At 42.3% G+C, this 18,950-nt stretch overlaps 1 protein-coding gene across 4 annotated transcripts in view; it reads left to right on the top strand.

Annotated features, from left to right (window-relative positions):
* The window catches only part of pcnt (pericentrin), a 171,847-nt gene that overhangs the window by 84,677 nt on the left and 68,220 nt on the right, over positions 1-18,950 (top strand). For all 4 annotated transcript variants that reach the window (XM_055638192.1, XM_055638193.1, XM_055638191.1 and 1 more), the window contains exons 22-26: positions 7,636-7,782; positions 8,730-8,860; positions 10,281-10,501; positions 13,267-13,490; positions 15,753-15,918. In XM_055638192.1, coding sequence (XP_055494167.1) covers positions 7,636-7,782; positions 8,730-8,860; positions 10,281-10,501; positions 13,267-13,490; positions 15,753-15,918 — 889 coding nt within the window. The remainder of the gene's footprint in view (positions 1-7,635; positions 7,783-8,729; positions 8,861-10,280; positions 10,502-13,266; positions 13,491-15,752; positions 15,919-18,950) is intronic.

Raw genomic sequence — 18,950 nt, 5'->3', positions numbered from 1 at the left:
CCCCCCACCCCCCCTCCCCCCAAAGTGAGATCGATCGATTAACCAAATGGTGCCAGCGCAATAACCTGGTTCTTAACACCAGCAAAACTAAGGAACTGATTGTGGACTTTGGTGAGGGTTAGGGTGGGAACCCACAGTCTTGTTTATATCAACGGGACGATGGTGGAAAGGGTCAATAGCTTCAAATTCCTGGTCGTGCATATTTCCGAAGATCCGAAGATTAAGGAAAAGGACCAAAAAAGTAACCATCTCAGGATTACTGCCTGTGCCACGCGACAGTGAGAGTAGGAGTGGAGCGAGGCTGAAGGACTGGTGCAGTGGGCAGGGATTCAAATTTCTGGATCATTGGGACTTCTTTTGGGGAAGGTGTGACCTGTACAGAAAGGACGGGCTGCACTTGAACCCGAGGGGGACCAATATCCTGGCGGGGAGATTTTCAAAGGCTACTGGGGAGACTTTAAACTAGAATTGGGGGGGGGGTGGGGACTCAAACAGAGAAAGCTAGTAGACAGAGTGTGAGGCAGGAGGCAGAGAAGGGAAGCACTTGGACCCAAAATCTAGGGGGGAAAGAAGAAAAAGAAAATAAACAGAGAATAAGAGGCAGTGGGTTTCTTAAATGTGCATATTTTAATGCTAGGAGCATTGTAAGAAAGGTGGATGAGCTTAGAGCCTGGATTGATACCTGGAAGTATGATGTTGTGGCGATCAGTGAAACATGGTTGCAGGAGGGCTGTGATTGGAAACTAAATATTCCAGGATTTCGTTGCTTCAGGTGTGATAGAATTGGAGGGGCAAGAGGTGGAGGTGTTGCATTGCCTGTCGGAAGATATTACGGCAGTGCTTTGGCAGGATAGATTGGAGGGATCGTCGAGAGAGGCTATTTGGGTGGAACTGAGAAGTGGGAAAGGTGTAGCAACACTTATAGGGGTGTATTATAGACCGCCAAATGGGGAGCGAGAATTGGAAGAGCAAATATGTAAGGAGATAGCAGATATTAGGAGTAAGCACAAGGTAGTGATTGTGGGAGATTTCAATTTTCCACACATAGACTGGGAAACACATTCTGTAAATGGGCTGGATGGTTTGGAGTTTGTAAAATGTGTGCAGGATAGTTTTTTGCAGCAATACATAGAGGTACCTACCAGAGAAGGGGAAGTGCTCGACCTCCTGTTAGGAAATTAGACGGGTCAGGTGGCGGAGGTATGCGTTGGGAAACACTTCGGGTCCAGTGATCACAATACCATTAGTTTCAATATAATTATGGAGAGGGTCAGAACTGGACCTAGGGTTGAGATTTTTGATTGGAGAAAGGCTAACTTTGATGAGATGCGAAAGGATTTAAAAGGAGTGAATTGGGACATTTTGTTTTATGGGAAGGATATAGAAGAGAAATGGTGGACATTTAAAGGGGAAATTTTAAGAGTACAGAATCTTTATGTCCCTGTTCGGTTGAAAGGAAATAGTAAAAATTGGAAAAAGCCATGGTTTTCAAGGGAAATTGGACACTTGGTTCGGAAAAAGAGAGAGATCTACAATAATTATAGGCAGCATGGAGTGAATGAGGTGCTTGAGGAGTATAAAGAATGTAAAAAGAATCTTAAGAAATAAATTAGAAAAGCTAAAAGAAGATATGAGGTTACTTTGGCAAGTAAGGTGAAAGTAAATCCAAAGGGTTTCTACAGCTACATTAATAGCAAAAGGATAACAAGGGATAAAATTGGTCCATTAGAGAGACAGAGTGGACAGCTATCTGCAGAGCCAAAAGAGATGGGGGAGATATTGAACAATTTCTTTTCTTCGGTATTCACCAAGGAGAAGGATATTGAATTATGTGAGGTAAGGGAAACAAGTAGAGTAGCTATGGATACTATGAGATTCAAAGAAAAAGAAGTACTGACACTTTTGAAAAATATAAAAGTGGATAAGTCTCCAGGTCCTGACAGGATATTCCCTAGGACATTGAGGGAAGTTAGTGTAGAAATAGCAGGGCTATGACAGAAATATTTCAAATGTCATTAGAAACGGGAATAGTGCCCGAGGATTGACGTACTGCGCATGTTGTTCCATTGTTTTAAAAGGGTTCTAAGAGTAAACCTAGCAATTATAGACCTGTTGGTTTGACTTCAGTGGTGGGCAAATTAATGGAAAAGATACTTAGAGATAATATATATTAAGCATCTGGATAAACAGGCTCTGATTAGGAACAGTCAACATGGATTTGTGCCTGGAAGGTCATGTTTGACTAATCTTCTTGAATTTTTTGAAGAGGTTACTAGGGAAATTGATGAGGGTAAAGCAGTGGATGTTGTCTATATGGACTTTAGTAAGGCCTTTGACAAGGTTCCTCATGGAAGGTTGGTTAAGAAGGTTCAATTGTTGGGTATAAATGCAGGAGTAGCAAGATGGATTCAACAGTGGCTGAATGGGAGACGCCAGAGAGTAATGGTGGATGGCTGTTTGTCAGGTTGGAGGCAGGTGACTAGTGGGGTGCCTCAGGGATCTGTGTTGGGTCCACTGTTGTTTGTCATGTACATCAATGATCTGGATGATGGTGTGGTAAATTGGATTAGTAAGTTTGCAGATGATACTAAAATAGGTGGTGTTGTGGATAATGAAGTAGATTTCCAAAGTCTACAGAGAGATTTAGGCCATTTGGAAGAATGGTCTGAAAGATGGCAGATGGAGTTTAATGCTGATAAGTGTGAGGTGCTACATCTTGGCAGGCCAAATCAAAATAGGACGTTCATGGTAAATGGTAGCGAATTGAGGAATGCAGTTGAACAGAGGGATCTAGGAATAACTGTGCATAGTTCCCTGAAGGTGGAATCTCATGTAGATAGGGTGGTAAAGAAAGCTTTTGGTGTGCTAGCCTTTATAAATCAGACCATTGAGTATAGAAGCTGGGATGTAATGTTAAAATTGTACAAGGCATTGGTGAGACCATATCTGGAGTATGGTGTACAATTTTGGTCGCCCAATTATAGGAAGGATGTCAACAAAATAGAGAGAGTGCAGAGGAGATTTACTAGAATGTTGCCTGGGTTTCAGCAACTAAGTTACAGAGAAAGGTTGAATAAGTTAGGTATTTATTCGCAGAAGGTTAAGGGGGGACTTGATAGAATGATGAGAGGGATAGACAGAGTTGATGTGGATAAGCTTTTCCCACTGAGAGTAAGGAAGATTCAAACAAGAGGACATGACTTCAGAATGAAGGGACAAAAATTTAGGGGTAACATGAGGGGCAACTTCTTTAGAGAGTGGTAGCTGTGTGGAATGAGCTTCCAGTGGAAGTGGTGGAGGCAGGTTAAATTTTATCATTTAAAAATAAATTGGATAGGTATATGGATGGGAAAGGAATGGAGGGTTATGGTCTGAGTGCAGGTAGAAGGGACTAAGGGGAAATAATTGTTCGGCACGGACCTGTAGGGCTGAGATGGCCTGTTTCCGTGCTGTAAGTGTTATATGGTTATATCTCTCCTGGTCCCTGAACACTGATGCAATTATAAAGAAAGCACATCAGCACCACTACTTTGTGAGAAGATTACGGAGTCGGTATGTCAAGGAGAACTCTCTCGAACTTCTACAGGTGCACTGTAGAGAGCATTCTGACCGGTTGCATCGTTGACTGGTTCGGCAACTTGTGCGCCCAGGAGCGGAAAAGACTGCAAAAAGTTGTAAACACTGCCCAGTCCATCATTGGCTCTGACCTCCCTACCATCGAGGGGATCTACCACAGTCGCTGCCTCAAAAAGGCTGGCAGCATCTCAAGGATCAGAGCGAATGACAGGCCCCGAACAGCGGCAGCAGCAGCTGCGATAGCGGCTCCATCCCCTCCTCCTCCTGCACCCCACCCGCCCTGATAAGGGCCGCTGCTTGTAAATCCGCTAACGGCGCTTTCAAAACAAACCCTACCGCACGTCGAGGCCTCTTCCTCCCTCCCTCCTCCCTGCCTTGGCGTGCCGGAGGGTTTGTTTTGAAAGCGCCGTTAGCGGATTTGCAAGCAGCGGCCGCTATCAGGGAGGAGGAGGAGATGAAGCCGCTGTTGCGGCCGCTGCTGCCACTGTGCGGGACCCGTCATAGGATCTAGGATCTTTGAGCTGCACCTGCCTCAATCCATCCATTCTGCACTGACTGCCTTCTAACCCCCCCACCCCCGCCATCTATCCACCCCGCACTGATTCACACACACACCCCTCCCTGACCCTATTGTGCTGGAAATGTTTGTTTTAGTCCATAAAGATGGATTAATTATATTGTGAACACGTGAAACATTAAAACTGCAGTGTTCGATTGTCACTGCTGCCGTTGACACATTATTACAGAATTCATTTTAACGGAAAATAAATGCTCTTAATATGGAGTATCGGTACTGTAGTTATTTAATGAGCAACATTCACAACTATATGTTGGATTTATCCAGGTTTTACTTCTACAGTCAATCATATACATCACAAATTTGTCAGGAGATATTTCAGTTGAAATTTTAACATTAATTCTGAAATGGGAATGATGGAAACAGCGTTTATCAATAATTTTATTTAAATCTGGTGCTTACAAACTGGATATCTTCAATGTTGTTCACAACACGTACATCTACGTCTTGACACCTTTAAATATATGCAGTTATGTCCTTTGGCCATCTCTTGTCAGTTAGTGTAATGTTTATCCAGTCAGATGGGTATAGTCGGTTTTAACACCTATTATCATAAAATGCTTATAGAAATTTCCTTGCAACCTGTATATTTTGTTGTGGATAAATTATGTGGGAAGCGAGAGTGTTTCTGTACCAATGGCAATAACGACCCATGCTATGGCCATGTCATGGTAATTTTCGGTCCTTCACAGAAAACAATGCTTGCATCAATCTGTAGTGTGCATGGTTAAGCATATATGTTACCATGGTCCAGGATTTATTGACATAGGTTGATCATATGCTGAATAATCCAACCACATTTTAGTTTGGAAGTGGAAAGAACTAATAGAAATTGCATTAATTGCAATGTGTAAAAAGAGTTGAGATACTGTATTATAATTTTGCTGCATGTCATTGTGTGATATATCATGTCTGGATTGAAGAATATGTTTAGTTTGTGACTTTATTTTGAAGCAGAAATAATATGTGAATGCTTCATTGAGCATAATTCCGCCTGGTAACTACGCAGTTCGACCGAGCACATTATCGCATGCATCATGCAAACTGTCTAAAATGACCACCTAAGCTGTCAATTGTCAACCTAAAAAGCTGCCCAGGTATGCGGTTGGCAACAGGGAAAAAAAGGTTAAGCGAGAGCCCTGGATCATGGTTGATCATCCCCAATCAGTACCCCGTTCCTGCCTTCTCCCCATATCCCCTGACTCCACTATCTTTAAGAGCCCTATCTAGCTCTCTCTTGAAAGCATCCAGAGAACCTGCCTCCACCGCCCTCTGAGGCAGGGAATTCCACAGACTCACCACTCTCTGTGAGAAAAAGTGTTTCCTTGTCTCCGTTCTAAATGGCTTACTCCTTATTCTTAAATACCTTCAAAGTCTCCTTTATTCAAGTTCAAGACCAAAGGGGCCTTGCACAACAAGATCGCTAACTAATCCTTCCTCATTACACCATACCCAGTCTAGGATGGCCTGGCTTCTAGCCGGTTCCTCTACACATTGGTTTAAAAACCCATCCCATCTATATCTCAGGAAATCCTCCTCAACACTGTTACCAATTTAGTTGGCTCAATCTATATGTAGATTAAAGTCACCCATGATAACCGCTGTACATTTGCTACACGCATCCCTAATTTCCTGCTTGATGCTATCCCCAACCTTCTTACTGCTGTTTGGTGGTCTGCATACAACTCCCAACAAGCGTTATATAACACCCTACTCCTGAACCCTGGCTGAACTTACACTGGCTTCATGTCTCTTTACCCCCCCACCCCACCCACCAAAGATATTCTGTACACAATGTACAATTATCTACCCTGTTTAGAAACATAGAAAATAGGTGCAGGAGTAGGCCATTCGGCCCTTCGAGCCTGCACCGTCATTCAATATGATCATGGCTGATCATCCAACTCGGTATCCTGTACCTGCCTTCTCTCCATACCGCCTGATCCCTTTAGCCACAAGGGCCACATCTAACTCCCTCAAATATAGCCAATGAACTGGCCTCAACTACCTTCTGTGGCAGAGAATTCCAGAGATTCACCACTCTCTGTGTGAAAAATGTTTTCCTCATCTCGGTCCTAAAAGATTTCCCCCTTATCCTTAGACTGTGACCCCTTGTTCTGGACTTCCCCAAGATCGGGAACAATCTTCCTGCATCTAGCCTGTCCAACCCCTAAGAATTTAGTAAGTTTCTATAAGATCCCCCCCTCAATCTTCTAAATTCTAGCGAGTACAAGCCGAGTCTATCCAGTCTTTCTTCATATGAAAGTCCTGACATCCCAGGAATCAGTCTGGTGAATCTTCTCTGTACTCCCTCTATGGCAAGAATGTCCTTCCTCAGATTAGGAGACCAAAACTGTACGCAATACTCCAGGTGTGGTCTCACCAAGACCCTGTACAACTGCAGTAGAACCTCCCTGCTCCTATACTCAAATCCTTTTGCTATGAATGCTAACATACCATTCGCCTTCTTCACTGCCTGCTGCACCTGCATGCCTACGTTTAATGACTGGTGTACCATGACACCCAGGTCTTGCTGCATCTCCCCCTTTCCTAATCGGCCACCATTCAAATAATAGTCTACTTTCCTGTTTTTGCCACCAAAGTGGATAACCTCACATTTATCCACATTATACTGCATCTGCCATACATTTGCCCACTCACCCAGCCTATCCAAGTCACCTTGCAGCCTCCTAGCATCCTCCACACAGCTAACACTGCCTCCCAGCTTTGTGTCATCTGCAAATTTGGAGATGTTGCATTCAATTCCCTCATCCAAATCATTAATATATATCGTAAATAGCTGGGGTCCCAGCACTGAGCCTTGCGGTACCCCACTAGTCACTGCCTACCATTGTGAAAAGAACCCGTTTACTCCTACTCTTTGCTTCCTGTCTACCAGCCAGTTCTCTATCCACATCAATACTGAACCCCCAATACCGTGTGCTTTAAGTTTGTATACTAATCTCTTACGTGGGACCTGGTCGAAAGCCTTCTGAAAGTCCAGATATAACACATCACTGGTTCTCCCCTATCCACTCTACTAGTTTAAGAGTCAAGTCTACTTATATCATCCATCATCTGCATGTTGTGTTTAGAGAAAACACATTTGGAAGCCTATGATATGAAGTAGGCAGAGGGGTCAGGGAGGATAAGTATCAGTTTTGTATTGTGCTTTGGTAATATGATGATAATTGTTTGATCCTAAAGACTAGTGATCAGGTCGGATCAAGTGCCCTGATACATATTTTAATAAAATGTGAAATTGGTTATGTTTCTCAAAAATGAGTTGGATTTGAGATCAGTGCCAGCAGTATATTGTTCAGTTATTACAAATCCAGTCTAATATAATAATAATAATAATAATAATATAATCCATAATATATAAAATAATAATAATAATATTATCCACCGATCATATGTCTTTAACATCAGAGTCATTTCTCTTACAATTATGGAATGTTTTATTATTACTTTCTGTGCAGGAGGAGTTTGAAGCTGAAAAGAGCTATGCACTCCAGGAACTGAAAGAAGTCTTCTCTCAGGAGCAGGACAAAACAAAACAAACACACCAAGATGAGAAGAAACAATTGTCTGCAAAGCTTCAACAGCAGATGGAGCTAACCAAACAGGTTGAATCTTTGAAAATCCTTTGTCAATGTAGTTTTTTTTCAAGAAACTGCTTAATTTTTATCCTTTAATGATGTCCAGTGTTCAATTTGTGCACGGAAATACTAATACAGCTGCAAATACTAATGGTGATTGAGGGATAATATGGGTCGTCATGGACACTCCCATGGGGCCCAGCTCCCTCTGGCTCTTTGTTGCCAACATGGAGGATTCCTACTCTGGCACCACCCCCCATCTCTTTTTCTGCTACATTGATGACTGCCTCCTGCATCTGTGTGGAAGCTGTCAATTTAATCAAATTTACCACTAACTTCCACTTTGTCCTTGAGTTCACTTGAATAATTTCTGACATCCCTCTCCACTTTATTGAATTAGGCCATTTGGCCCTTTGAGTCTGCTCTGCCATTCAATCATGGCTGAGCGATCTAGCCTTCTCAACTGCTTTCTGGTTTATCCCTGTAAAACCTGTGAATCTCGCTTTAAAAATACCCAAAGACTTGGCTTCCACAGCCGTCTGAGGTAATGAATTCCACAGATTCACCACCCTCTGATTGAAGAAATTCCTCCTCCTTTCTTAAGAAACATCCTTTATTGTGAGGCTGTGCCCTATGGCCCTAAACTCTCTGCATCCAATCTAACTAGGCTTTTGATTATTCAGTAAGTTTCAATGAGATTCCCCTCATCCTTCTAAACTCGTCTGAGTACAAGCCTAGAGACATCAAATGCCCGTCATACATTCCAAAGACATGCAGGTTTGTAGGTTAATTGGCTTCTGTAAATTGTCCCCAGTGTGTAGTATAAAACTAGTGTATGGGTAATTGTTGATCGGCATGAACTTGGTGGGCCGAAGGGCCTGATTCCACACTTTATCTCTAAATTAAACGAAACTAAACTAAATGAAACCTGAGTGGCTGGATTCTTTAGCTTTTATTTATTGTCCTTTACTCAGCTGCAGAGAGAAATCCAGGACAAGCGGTCTGAGCAGGATACTTTGTTGCAGCGCCGTGATCGTGAAAATGAAGAAGGAGGTAATCTGGTGGCAATGCTGCGCTCTGACCTTGAGCGAATGACTACTGAACGGTAATTGATGGAGATAATTAAAGCTTCAAATCTTTGCAGAGGGCAACTGCTCTTAACATGACAGTAACTTTAGCATAGATCATTCAAGCATTTGTTGAATTAATACTCCTACACTTTATGCATCATCATATTTGTTTCCCCCAAAGGATTCCTGAGAGTTGATATTGATCTTAAGCTTCCACATTCCTATTCTTGCACTGGTCAGTTTTCCTGTGGTCATTTAAATATCAGCAATGTATTTCTTATTCCAAGAAATATAAGGTATTTTAAGATAGCAAATTGTTAATGTCTTAAGTACTCACAGCTCCACCATTTATGCAGTAGGATTTGTTTGTGTTTGTGACAAGATCAGAGACTGATTTAATCTCACTGAATGACATAATTTCAGAAGGCAGTGAATAATCAACTGCATTGCTGTCAGTTTGGAATTGTATCTTTGACAGGCCTGATACCACCAGTGAATTCTCTTTCTTGATGGGCATTAGTGAACCAGATGATTTCTTTTAATGATAGTCTGTATTAATAATGTGGTTTCATTCCATCCATATGTTTATTATTATCATCACATCATATTTGTTTCATGGCCACCATGACTGAGATGAGCTTTTACTTTTTAATTTTTTAACTTAATTAACAATTCCACAGCTGTTGTAGAAGCATTTGAATTTGTCCTTCCACATTATTGGTGCATATTGGTGCTAGATTGTTCCTTCAGTAAGTCGGCCACTTCACCAACATTCATGATAATGTGATGATAATAATAAACAGATGGATTGAATGAAACCACATTATTAATATGATTCCCTGATTCACAAATATATATGGGTGAGAGAGAAAGACCATCCTATTTTGTCTTTCCTCATGTTCCCCTTTTCAGTAACTTAACATATTTATTTCAAAACCTTTTCTAGTGAAAAGTTAACACTGATACTACCTAGTCTCAATCTTTCCAACCCTGGCTGTTTAGTCTTGCTGCCTCGTTTGTCCTGTAGTCTTCTGCTATTTGGTCAAAGCATAATACGTTAACTTTTTATGTCATTGCATGTCATTGCAAAAACAATGCCCCCAAGATGGCTTGCTACGAAATTAAAATATGTTTCACCATTTGAATCATTAACACTCCCCTGTGATTTTTTTTTAATCTCTTTAGACTTATGAGTTTGTCCATTGATTTGCTTCAGAATAGGAAGATGCCCGATTAACTGATCTTAAACTGCAGGCTATATTTACTTTATTTGATTAAACATGCCATGAGAATCTTTTCTTGCAATGTTAGGAGATGTCTCCATTGACTGAAAAGATTGGTCTCCGCTGTTATGTAGCCTTTGGGCAAATGTACACGGTAAAGTTATAAATGTACACTGGAAGTTATAATAGAAGTTATAACCTGGGTAAAAATTAGTATTTTATTGCCATTTAGGAAAAATTTGGAGCATTCCCATGAGCGGATGTTAAAGCTGTTTTCAGAGGTGGTGCGGGTGGTGTTTTCCTCAGAAGACATGATTAGTAAGCAAATTGAACAGTGCTTCAAGGGAGAGGAGCCAGGGAATACACTGGATCATGGAAATAATCAGAGCCTGGTGGGAACTAGTGGCCGACCTCCATCGATGAAAACCAAAGCCTTGCTGGAAAATGATAAAGGTATGCTTTTTGCTTTGGAATCCAGAAACAGCACCTTTGACATTAAGTATGCTCCTCCTATTAAGCACTTACACAAATCTTGTACTAATCTCTCTTTATCCTCCCCACAATCCCAACAATTCTTCCCAAATTCTACTATTCGCATATATACTCGGGAAAATTTACCGTCCCTTTTTCGAATGTGGGAGGAAAGTCGTATGTCCACAAAGAGAATGTTCAAACACCACAAACTGACAGCATCAGCAGTCAGGATTGAATTTAGGTCATTGGAGCTCAGAGGCAGTAGCTCTACCACTCTGCATCACTGTACGACTCTTGGGGATTCCAGCATTATTTAAAATATATTATGGATTCTTTCAAATTTATCATTAAGAAGATTTGAGTATATCTGAGTTAGCCCATTTTCTACGGACTAACAATTTGTCTAGTCCAAATTGTGTTGGCCATGAAAGCACACCAGCCCTCCAATTACTCAAACGACTATGGAAATTCAGGGTGTCTCAATGACTCTTGCCAACTGCTATAAATGCACCTAAAAAAACTAACGCCAAGATTCCTTGCGTTGCGGACTGTGACGTATACAGCAAGATATACTGTAGATCAGCTACAGAAATGGGTGGAGAAATGGCAGATCAAGTTTAATCGGAGCGAGTGTGAGGTGTTGCTCTTTGGGATATCAAATGTAAAGGGAAAATATACAATTAATCGCATGACCCAAAATAGCATTGATGAGCAGGGGGATCTTGAGGAACAAATTCACATCGCACTGAAAGTGGCAACACAAGTAGATAAGAATAGAAAAGGAGCCATACGGTCTGCTTGCTTTCATAGATCGGGGCAATGAGTATAAGTCAGGAAGTCATGGTGCAGCAGCATTTGGAATATTGTGTGCAGTTCTAGTCGCCCCATTACAGGGAGGATGTGTAACCTATGAGCTTTGATGATCAAGGCAGTGTTGTAATTTGAGTAGAAGCACAGAGGATAGAAACATAGAAAATAGGTGCAGGAGTAGGCCATTCGGTCCTTCGAGCCTGCACCACCATTCAATATGATCATGGCTGATCATCCAACTCAGTATCCTGTACCTGCCTTCTCTCCATACCCCCTGATCCCTTTAGCCACACGGGCCACATCTAACACCCTCTTAAATATAGCCAATGAACTGGCCTCAACTACCTTCTGCGGCAGAGAATTCCAGAGATTCACCACTCTCTGTGTGAAAAAAGTTTTCCTCATCTCGGTCCTAAAAGATTTCCCCCTTATCCTTAAACTGTGACCCCTTGTTCTGGACTTCCTCAACATCGGGAACAATCTTCCTGCATCTAGCCTGTCCAACCCCTTAAGAATTTAGTAAGTTTCTATAAGATCCCCCCTCAATCTTCTAAATTCTAGCGAGTACAAACCGAGTCTATCCAGTCTTTCTTCATATGAAAGTCCTGACATCCCAGGAATCAGTCTGGTGAACCTTCTCTGTACTCCCTCTATGGCAAGAATGTCTTTCCTCAGATTAGGAGACCAAAACTGTACGCAATACTCCAGGTGTGGTCCAACCAAGACCCTGTACAACTGCAGTACAACCTCCCTGCTCCTATACTCAAATCCTTTTGCTATGAATGCTAACATACCATTCGCCTTCTTCACTGCCTGCTGCACCTGCATGCCTACTTTTAATGACTGGTGTACCATGACACCCAGGTCTCGTAGCATCTCCCCCTTTCCTAATCGGCCACCGTTCAGATAATAATCTACTTTCCTGTTTTTGCCACCAAAGTGGATAACCTCACATTTATCCACATTATACTGCATCTGCCATACATTTGCCCACTCACCCAGCCTATCCACGTCACCTTGCAGCCTCCTAGCATCCTCCTCACAGCTAACACTGCCCCCCAGCTTTGTGTCATCCGCAAACTTGGAGATGTTGCATTCAATTCCCTCGTCCAAATCATTAATATATATCGTAAATAGCTGGGGTCCCAGCACTGAGCCTTGCGGTACCCCACTATTCACTGCCTGCCATTGTGAAAAGGACCAGTTTACTCCTACTCTTTGCTTCCTGTCTGCCAGCCAGTTCTCTATCCACATCAATACTGAACCCCAATACCGTGTGCTTTAAGTTTGTATACTTTTTTTTTGTTTTTTTTATTTTATTTTTTTATTTTTTTATTTAATTTATTAGAAGTCAGTACAATACAGTGGTACCTTTTTCCAGGTTCCCAAAATTATGTTAACATATTACATTCTCTGTACAACTTCCTTTTTTTTTTAACAAGAAAAGTAAGAAGAGAAAAAGAAAGAGGTGTTAAAGAGTGAAGGATAGAGTAGTGTGCGTGAGTAAGAAGCAGGAGGGAGTTTATCCAATCGCCACAAGGAGATGATTTTTTAATATTTTATGTCGTCTTTCACACATACCTGAAACTTTTAATTTTTACGATACTGTTGCACCACATGACTCCAAGAAATCAATAAATCGAGACCAACTCATTAAGAATTGGTGTTGTTTGTCTATTAGGAGGAGTCTCATTCCTTCCAAATGCTGTGTCCAACATATTACTAATCCACATTTTAACTGTTGGTGTAATAGCATTTTTCCAGAATTTAAGTATAAGTTTTTTTGCTATTATTAACCCATAATTAAAGAATGAATTTTGGGGTTTATTTAATTTATTCCCGTCACCCCTTACTCCAAATATAATCATTTCGGTATTCAGTTCTTGATGAACAAACAGCTGTATTTTCCTTTTCAATCATTATGTTCTCTTTAGGTGATTTGAACACAAGTCAAGAAAGTGCTACTATCACCGAGGATAACAGCGTGTGGTCAGCATTGACAGATGGGCGATTAGAGCTTTCCCAGTGGTTGTCAGAGAGTATGTTCGTTGGGCCTGATGGTGAACCTGAAAATGAGGAGCTAATTCTCAGCACGTGTGGACGTTTGCAGGCTGCTGTGGAAAAATTGCTCGATTTGGTTACAATATCCACAAGACAGGTGAGTTTTCGTAATTGATCTTTTACTTTGGTCCCACTCTTATTTAATAGCTCATCGTCCCTTGATTCATTTAATATCAAAATAATCTATGGAACTATTTTGGATATATTCTGTGACTGAATCATCCCTGCTCTGTTGGGTTATTGGAATTCCTTCAGGTATGTTCTGATGAACAGTTTATATTTGGCAGATATCTTCAATTTGTTTGAACTTATGCAGAAGGATACCTTATTGTTATGATTTTTTTTAGTGAAGTCACAAGTTGGTGAGAGACAGACTTTTCATTGTTCTTTCTCTTTCAACGTCTTCTCTTTCTACTTGGAGTGCTTTGGTACTGGGTTGTAGCAATTCCATGAACAAGGATGTTTTTAGCAATTGCAATGGCCATTCCTATGGTTTCTAGTTTAGGAGGCATCAGACATTCCGGTCAGTGTGAGTGGGTTGATGAATTATGGTCATGGGGAACAGGAGGACACTACTGCAGGCTAAATGTGGGTGTTTTGCAAAGCTGTGTTCAGTTTCTCTGATGCAGAGGGGGTCGTCACATAGGCAGCGTGAGGTGTAGATGGAGTCAATGGAAGGAATGTAGTGCACTTGATTTGAAGAAGTGCAGGTGAATTACTATTTCAACTGGAAGGACTGGTTGGAAAAGGAGGAGGTGAACGGATAAGTGTTGCATTCCCTGCAGTTGCCTGGGGAACTAATTTGGGATGCCTGATATCATTCATTGATCATAGCTCTGTTTTCCTAACCAAGCTGATATCCAAACTCACGGAACGTGGAATCAGCACTCCGCTCTGCAACTGGATCTTCGACTTCCTGACCAACAGACCACAATCAGTGAGAATAGGTGACAAATCATCATCTACGGTAGTTCTCAACACTGGTGCCCTGCAAGGATGTGTTCTCAGCACCCTACCATTCTCCTTAAAAACGCATGACTGTGCAGCCAAAAACCAATCCCTCAATCTACAGGTTCGCAAATGACACCGCTGTAGTGGGCCCTCAACAACTTCTACAGATATGACGTAGAAAGCATTTCATCGGATACATCGCAGCCTGGTTTGGGATGACCACATACAAGACAACAAGAAAGTGCAGAGAGTTGCGGACGTAGCTCAGGCCATCACTCAAAAAACAACCTTCCTTCCATTGACTCCATCTACACCTCACGCTGCCTCAGCAAGATTACCAGCATAGTTTATAGACAATAGGTGCAGGAGTAGGCCATTTGGTCCTTCGAGCCAGCACCGCCATTCAATGTGATCATGGCTGATCATCCCCAATCAGTAACCCGTTCCTGCCTTCTCCCCATATCCCCTGACTCTGCAATTTTTAAGAGCTCTATCTAGCTCTCTCTTGAAAGCATCCAGAGAACCTGCCTCCACTGCCCTCTGAGGCAGAGAATTCCACAGGCTCACCACTTTCTGTGAGAAAAAGTGTTTCCTCGTCTCCGTTCTAAATGGCTTACTCCTTATTCTTAAACTGTGGCCCCTGGTTCTGGACTCCCCCAACATCGGGGACATGTTTCCTGCCTCTAGCCTGTCCAAGCCCTTAACAATCTTATATGTTTCAATGAGATATCCTCTCATCCTTCTAAACTCCAGAGTGTACAAGCCCAACTGCTCCATTCTCTCAGCATATGACAGTCCCGCCATCCCGGGAATTAACCTTGTAAACCTACGCTGCACTCCCTTAATAGCAAGAATGTCCTTCTTCAAATTTGGGGACCAAAACTGTACACAATACTCCAGGTGTGGTCTCACTAGGGCTCTGTACAACTGCAGAAGGACCTCTTTGCTCCTATATTCGTTTCCTCTTGTTATAAAGGCCAACACGCCATTTGCTTTCTTGCATGCATGCTTACCTGCATGCTTACTTTCATAGACTGATGTACAAGGACTTCCAGATCCCGTAGTACTTCCCCTTTTCCCAACTTGATGCCATTTAGATAGTAATCTGCCTTCCTGTTTTTGCTACCAAAGTGGATAACCTCACATTTAAAAGACATTTGGCATTGTGCATCAATAGGAAAAGTGTAGAGGAATATGGGCCAAAGGTGGGCAGGTCGGAGTAGTGTAGTTGGGGCATCCCGTCGGCATGGGCAAGATGGGCTGAAAGGCATGTTTTCCATGCTGTCTGACTATTACTGTATGATATCAATGTCAAAAGCTGCACCAGATATCACCTTTCAATAGTTATAGTAAGCTTTAAGGTTTAGAACTTGTCTTGATTTATTGTGATATGTCTGTTTTTGCCCAGTTGATACAAAATCATGGAACCCATAAACACGTGGAGCAAGGGTTCATAGCTCAAAACCTAGAGAATGTGGAGCTAATTGGCAAACAACACCAGAAATTAATAGAACACCTGAACTCTGAATCTGAGGCGAAGAATGAACTGGCACTGGAGCTCCACAAGGCTGAGGGTAAGATTGTCAGTTGGGGAAAGGTTGTGCAGAATCACATGAGTTGCACTTCCCTTTTTCAATGTACATGTCTAACTGTTTCTTAAATGTTGGGATCCTGCCTCAACTACCTCCTCTGACAGCTTGTTCCATACGCCCACCACCCTTTGTGGGAAAAAGTTACCCCTCAGATTCCTATAAGATATTTTCACCTTCACCGTAAACCTATGTCCTCTGGTCCTCGATTTACCTACTCTGGGCAAGACTCTATGCATCTACCCTCTCTATTCCTCCCATGACCTTGTATACCTCTATAAGATCACCCCTCATCCTCCTGTGCTTCAAGGAATAGAGTCCCAGCCTATTCAACCTCTCCCTATAGCTTGTTCTTAAAAGTACAAATGAGTCTGGAGAATTGAATTTTTTTTAAACTCTGTGTCAACTTTGTTGAATGTGGTATTTAAATACATTTTCTCTTTATCAAATTGTTAATGTATTTCAATTCATTTGTAAAGGATTAATGATGAGTACTTGACTGAATTCAAAGCTGTATTTAACCTCAGAACTTTTTTATGCTGCAGTTAGAATTTCCAGATTATTATCATTCTTACTCAGTTTTTTTTGTGTGTTTTTACACATCTTAATTTCACCCCTTCAGCATCCAGATGGTAGTTGATCATTCTACTGAGAAACCTACAAGAGTTTATTTGGATAATTTCCCCAATTGATACATCTTTCTACTGTCGTTTCAATCGTTAACATTATCTGTAACTTCTATTTTTTTTAGACTCATTGAGTGATACAGTGTGGTTACAGGTCCTTTGATCCAATTTGCCCATACGGTCTCAGCTACACTAGTCCCACCCATGGGCGGAAATCCCGGGGGGGGGGGAACATGTCCCCTCCATGTTTTGAGAGGTGGGGGACGATCCCCCCCCATGTTTTGTAATCTGGATTTTGAAATTCGGTGAAAAAAAAATCTATTAAAAAATCCCTGCTTTCTGCGAGACAGTGGGGCTGGGACTGATGATCGAAGGCGTCGATTGGACGAGAGAGACGTCGGTCAGCAGGCAGTGGGGGGTGGGGCGAGACATGATGATTCAGCGCGATGATTGGAGGAGGGAGGTGTCGGTCAGAGGTGGATGAAGGGAGGTGGGACTGAGGATAGAGCGTGGTGATTGGAGGAGGGAGACGTCCAAAGATCATAGAGCGGAGCTTGAATCGGCCCGTTCGTGGGGTCTTTCATCACCCGGCGCGGATTAAAATCGGCCACCGGATCTTCCGCCGCCCCGCGGTCAAATTGCTACGTCGAGGAGATCGAGGCTCCAGATGTTGAAGCCCCTGCCGGCCGATTTTAAGCAGCGCCGGGCGATGAAAGGCCCCACGAACAGGCCGATTCAAGCCCCACGATTTGGAGTGCACGAGGTTGCTGTTGCTGGAGTTCGGAGTCGGTCACCAACCAGGTCAGCTCCCGATGTTACCGTTCACAGGGCCCACAGCCAAAGCCTCGCGGGCGCGTGTGCGCAAGAAATTGTGTGTGTCCCATGTTTTGATAGCGATTTCAGCCCCTGGTCCCACCTGCCCGCATTTGGTCCACATCCCTCCAAACCTGTCCTATCCATGTAAGCATAGAAACATAGAAAATAGGTGCAGGAGAAGGCCATTCGGCCCTTCGAGCCAGCACCTCCATTCATTGTGATCATGGCAGATCATCCACAATCAGTGACCCGCGCCTGCCTTTTCCCCATACCCCTTGATTACGCTCGCTTCAAGAGCTCTATCTAACTCTTTTAAATTCATCCAGTGAATTGGCCTCCACTGCCTTCTGTAGCAGAGAATACCACAAATTCACAACTATCTGGGTGAAAACCCTTTTTTCTCATCTCAGTTTTAAATGGCCTCCCCTTTATTCTTAGACTGTGGCCACTAGTTCTGGACCCCCCCCCAACATTAGGAGCAATTTTCCTGCATCTAGCTTATCCAGTCCTTTTATAATTTAATATGTTTCTATGAAATCCCTCTCATCCTTCTAAATTCCACCTCAACGCTTAAAATGTGGATCACAAGCATGTCTGAGACGCTACATCTAGAAGATATGAGACTCGTCTTAGCAGGAAAATCAGTGCAATTTTTAAAGATATGGTCTCCATTTATTGATTTATTACAAGTATAGTATGGTGCAACACAACTCTGGAAATAAACCGATTCACGAACTGGTGATGGGTGTGGTAAGATATGAACCAGGTATATCCCTACACAAAGGTCTCTTTTTTCTCTCTTGTTTTCTTTTTCTTCTCTCTTCTCTTTTCCTTTTCTTTCTTTCTTTACAATTTTATGGGATTTTGTCTTTATTTTTCTACAGGCTATCACTTGTTCACCCCTGGACTGCCCTTCTGGTGCAGTAGGGGTTTACACATCACTACTTCCTTCACTCTTTTCTTCTCTCGCTCTCTCTCTTTCTTGATCTACCTTTTTCTTGTTAAATTTAAAATAGCAGTTGTACACAAAATGTTTGTCATATGCCGCGGTTTATACTACTGTACACTGCTTCTTAAAAAAAAATACAAATACAAAAAATCCTTCTAAATTCCAGTGAATACAAGCCCAGTCTTTCCAATCTTTCCTCATATGACTGTCCCGCCATCCCGGGGATTAACCTCGTGAACCTACGCTGCACTTCCTCAATAGCAAGGATGTCCTTTCTCAAATTAGGAGACCAAACCTGCTCATAATATTCCAGATGTGGTCTCACCAGGGCCCTGTACAACTGCAGAAGGACCTCTTTACTCCTATACTGAAATCATCTCGTAATGAAGGCCAATATGCCATTAGCTTTCTTCACTGCCTGCTGTACTTGCATGTTTACTTTCAGTGACTGGTGTACAAGGACACCCAGGTCTCGTTGCACTTCCCTTTTTCCATGTACATGTCTAACTGTTTCTTAAATGTTGGAATCCTGCCTCCACTACCTCCTCTGACAGCTTGTTCCATAAGCCCACCACCCTTTGTGTGAAAAAGTTACCCCTCAGATTCCTATAAGATATTTTCACCTT

This window comes from Leucoraja erinacea, chromosome 7 (assembly GCF_028641065.1).
Source record: "Leucoraja erinacea ecotype New England chromosome 7, Leri_hhj_1, whole genome shotgun sequence".
Classification (NCBI taxonomy): domain Eukaryota; kingdom Metazoa; phylum Chordata; class Chondrichthyes; order Rajiformes; family Rajidae; genus Leucoraja; species Leucoraja erinaceus.
The sequence above is the reverse complement of the archived record's forward strand: the minus strand, read 5'-3'. Positions and strand labels throughout refer to the sequence as shown.